A 2,273-nucleotide genomic window follows, 5' to 3' on the forward strand; every position below is an offset into this window, starting at 1 on the left:
ATTTCACAAATTTGGGCGGAGCCAACGCCAAAACTTTTTTGGCATGAGAGCTCTTAAAGTAAAGCAAAATAAAATTATAATTTAGAGAAAAATTAGCTAAACAAAAACGAACGCACCATAGGCAAAAAATGTACATAAACAATGAGTAACAGGAAAATAGAAAATAACTAAAACGATTTATATCTGCCCCGTCCAGTAGCCGGTCCGCAACACCTACTCTACACAAAGAAAAATAATTCAGCGACAATACTACTAGAGGTACAACAAACATATATTTCAAATGTCATCAAAAATATACTACAATCAAAAATCGTTAATTCCGTTGTCTAGACGTCGAAGGAGTCGTAGTTTGTTCACGTCTTTCCTCAGAAAACTGATTTACTGCAAGGCAGTACTTCTCAGAGTGGTAGGTTCTCGAAATTTGTGACAGCAGTGGACTTCCATGGGGAGAATTAAGCCACAATGACGCACTACCGGTTTGTCCAACCATAGCTATGAAAGCGATTAACATTCGCGTGTTCAGAAGACCTCTTTGGATCTGGGGTTGCTTCAGTAAAGTCTGCAAAATCAACCCATCAGGTAAACCGTTTATGAGCTCGAAGACACTGGATCCCCTTTCGCCTATCAACCAAGATGCAGCAGCTGGGACGTTGCTACCAGTATTCCTTAAGGCTTTTTCGGCGTCTTCTTCCTTAAACCCAAGGTCTTTCAATGTTGTTAACGCTTCTTGGTTGGGAGGTTCCGCTATCTTTATACGCCAGGCGCGAAATTTCTCCAAGAATCTTTGCAAATGCTCCGCGCGTCTATATAACTTATCTCCATTGGAATTTGTCGTTGTTGTTGCTGCACCAGGATCCCACTCGCTGCTCTTTAATCGTGCTTCGATTTCTTCAGGTGTAATTACCTCTATAATCGGACGTTGGTGTATACGAGGTTCTTCCAACGCTGCAGATAGCTGCGCCAGCGCCATTTCATAGTTTCTCCCTGAAGCCGCTAATCTTGCTCCTGCTTCTATGAGAGATATGAGAATTTTCTTCAATTCGTAGGACAATTCATTGGTAGACAACAAGGATTGAAGATTGGGCTGTCTAATTGTATTTTGCGGAGTCGGTAAGGATGCAGTAGCAGCAGCAATAGTCCCTTGCAGCGGTGCCCGAACAGTACCAAGATCCCAAAGTGTTCCGGAATCAGGTATCCTTCTTTCAACCAAAAGTAACTCTTCTTCCATGACTATTTGTTCTTGGCCAACTGTGAGGAAATCGTGCAAAGTGGACGTATCTACAACTCGGACCATTTTATACCGGCTTGATCCATTCTCTCCATTCGGATAGAAGAAATCTATTGCTCGATTTTTTACTTCCTCTATGAGAGTATCTTCAGGAAAATAAGCGGTAAATGTTTGCCCATCTGGTCCAACGACTTTAACGAGGATTTCCGACGACGAGTTTATACCGGTATCCGAAACCAACATTTGGACCAATTTGAATTAAATACTATCGTTCGTTCAGTGCCCTAACCCCTTTCCGAAGTGTGAGGTAGTAAATGTAAAGAACCGCAAAATATGCAATGCCAATAAAAAAAATTACGAAGTAAACAGCTAGTTTTAACATTTTTTTTGATGTTGCACTGACATTGTCATTTTGTCATTAAAAAAGTAGGTACATGGTATACAGTTTTTTATTGTAGATAAGTTTTTATTTATCTATACAGACCTATTTGTAAAGTACTACTAACAACCTCACATGACTATATCGAGACACGACCGCCAACTTTTATTGCAAATGATATTTTAAACAATAACCGACAACGACGTATCGACATTTCCCCCAAAATTACGTGAAATATAAATTATAGCAAAGGCTAAGTTCACCGTTAGCTCAATGGTTTTCATCGAGTATATACCAGAAATAAAGACGAAATAAGGGCCATCCGTCTCTGGCAACTCATCAGGCAAATGGGCCTTATATCACTTTTAAATATCAACTCTCGTTTGCACTGAAATCACAAATTAGAAAGCTGAAATAGTACAGCGCCAACAAAAGACCTGTGTGTACGTCTCCGTATATTCCAAAAATATTCTGTATTTATTGTAATAAAGATAATATCTTTAACAATGGGGCTGTTCCACACGGTGATGTGGGAAAAACAGCAAAACATCTAATTACAAAACAAACGGAATCACATTTCATCGGTAATTAAATATTAGATATGTAATTTTGCAATTCCCGTTCATTATAGGAAAGTTCAAGTTAAACTGGTAGTTTGAAGTGAAA

General features: G+C 39.1%; 1 protein-coding gene across 1 annotated transcript; it reads right to left on the minus strand.

Annotated features, from left to right (window-relative positions):
- Nucleotides 1-50: 50 nt before the first annotated feature.
- On the minus strand, nt 51-1,525 carry LOC113226087 (ubiquitin-associated domain-containing protein 1-like). Its single transcript, XM_026458606.1, has one exon. It carries the CDS (start codon nt 1,469-1,471, stop codon nt 314-316), a length of 1,158 nt encoding a protein of 385 aa, XP_026314391.1. The 5' UTR covers nt 1,472-1,525; the 3' UTR covers nt 51-313.
- Nucleotides 1,526-2,273: the final 748 nt, after the last annotated feature.

Source organism: Hyposmocoma kahamanoa, unplaced genomic scaffold, assembly GCF_003589595.1.
Source record: "Hyposmocoma kahamanoa isolate Upper Pololo Valley unplaced genomic scaffold, ASM358959v1 181, whole genome shotgun sequence".
NCBI lineage: Eukaryota > Metazoa > Arthropoda > Insecta > Lepidoptera > Cosmopterigidae > Hyposmocoma > Hyposmocoma kahamanoa.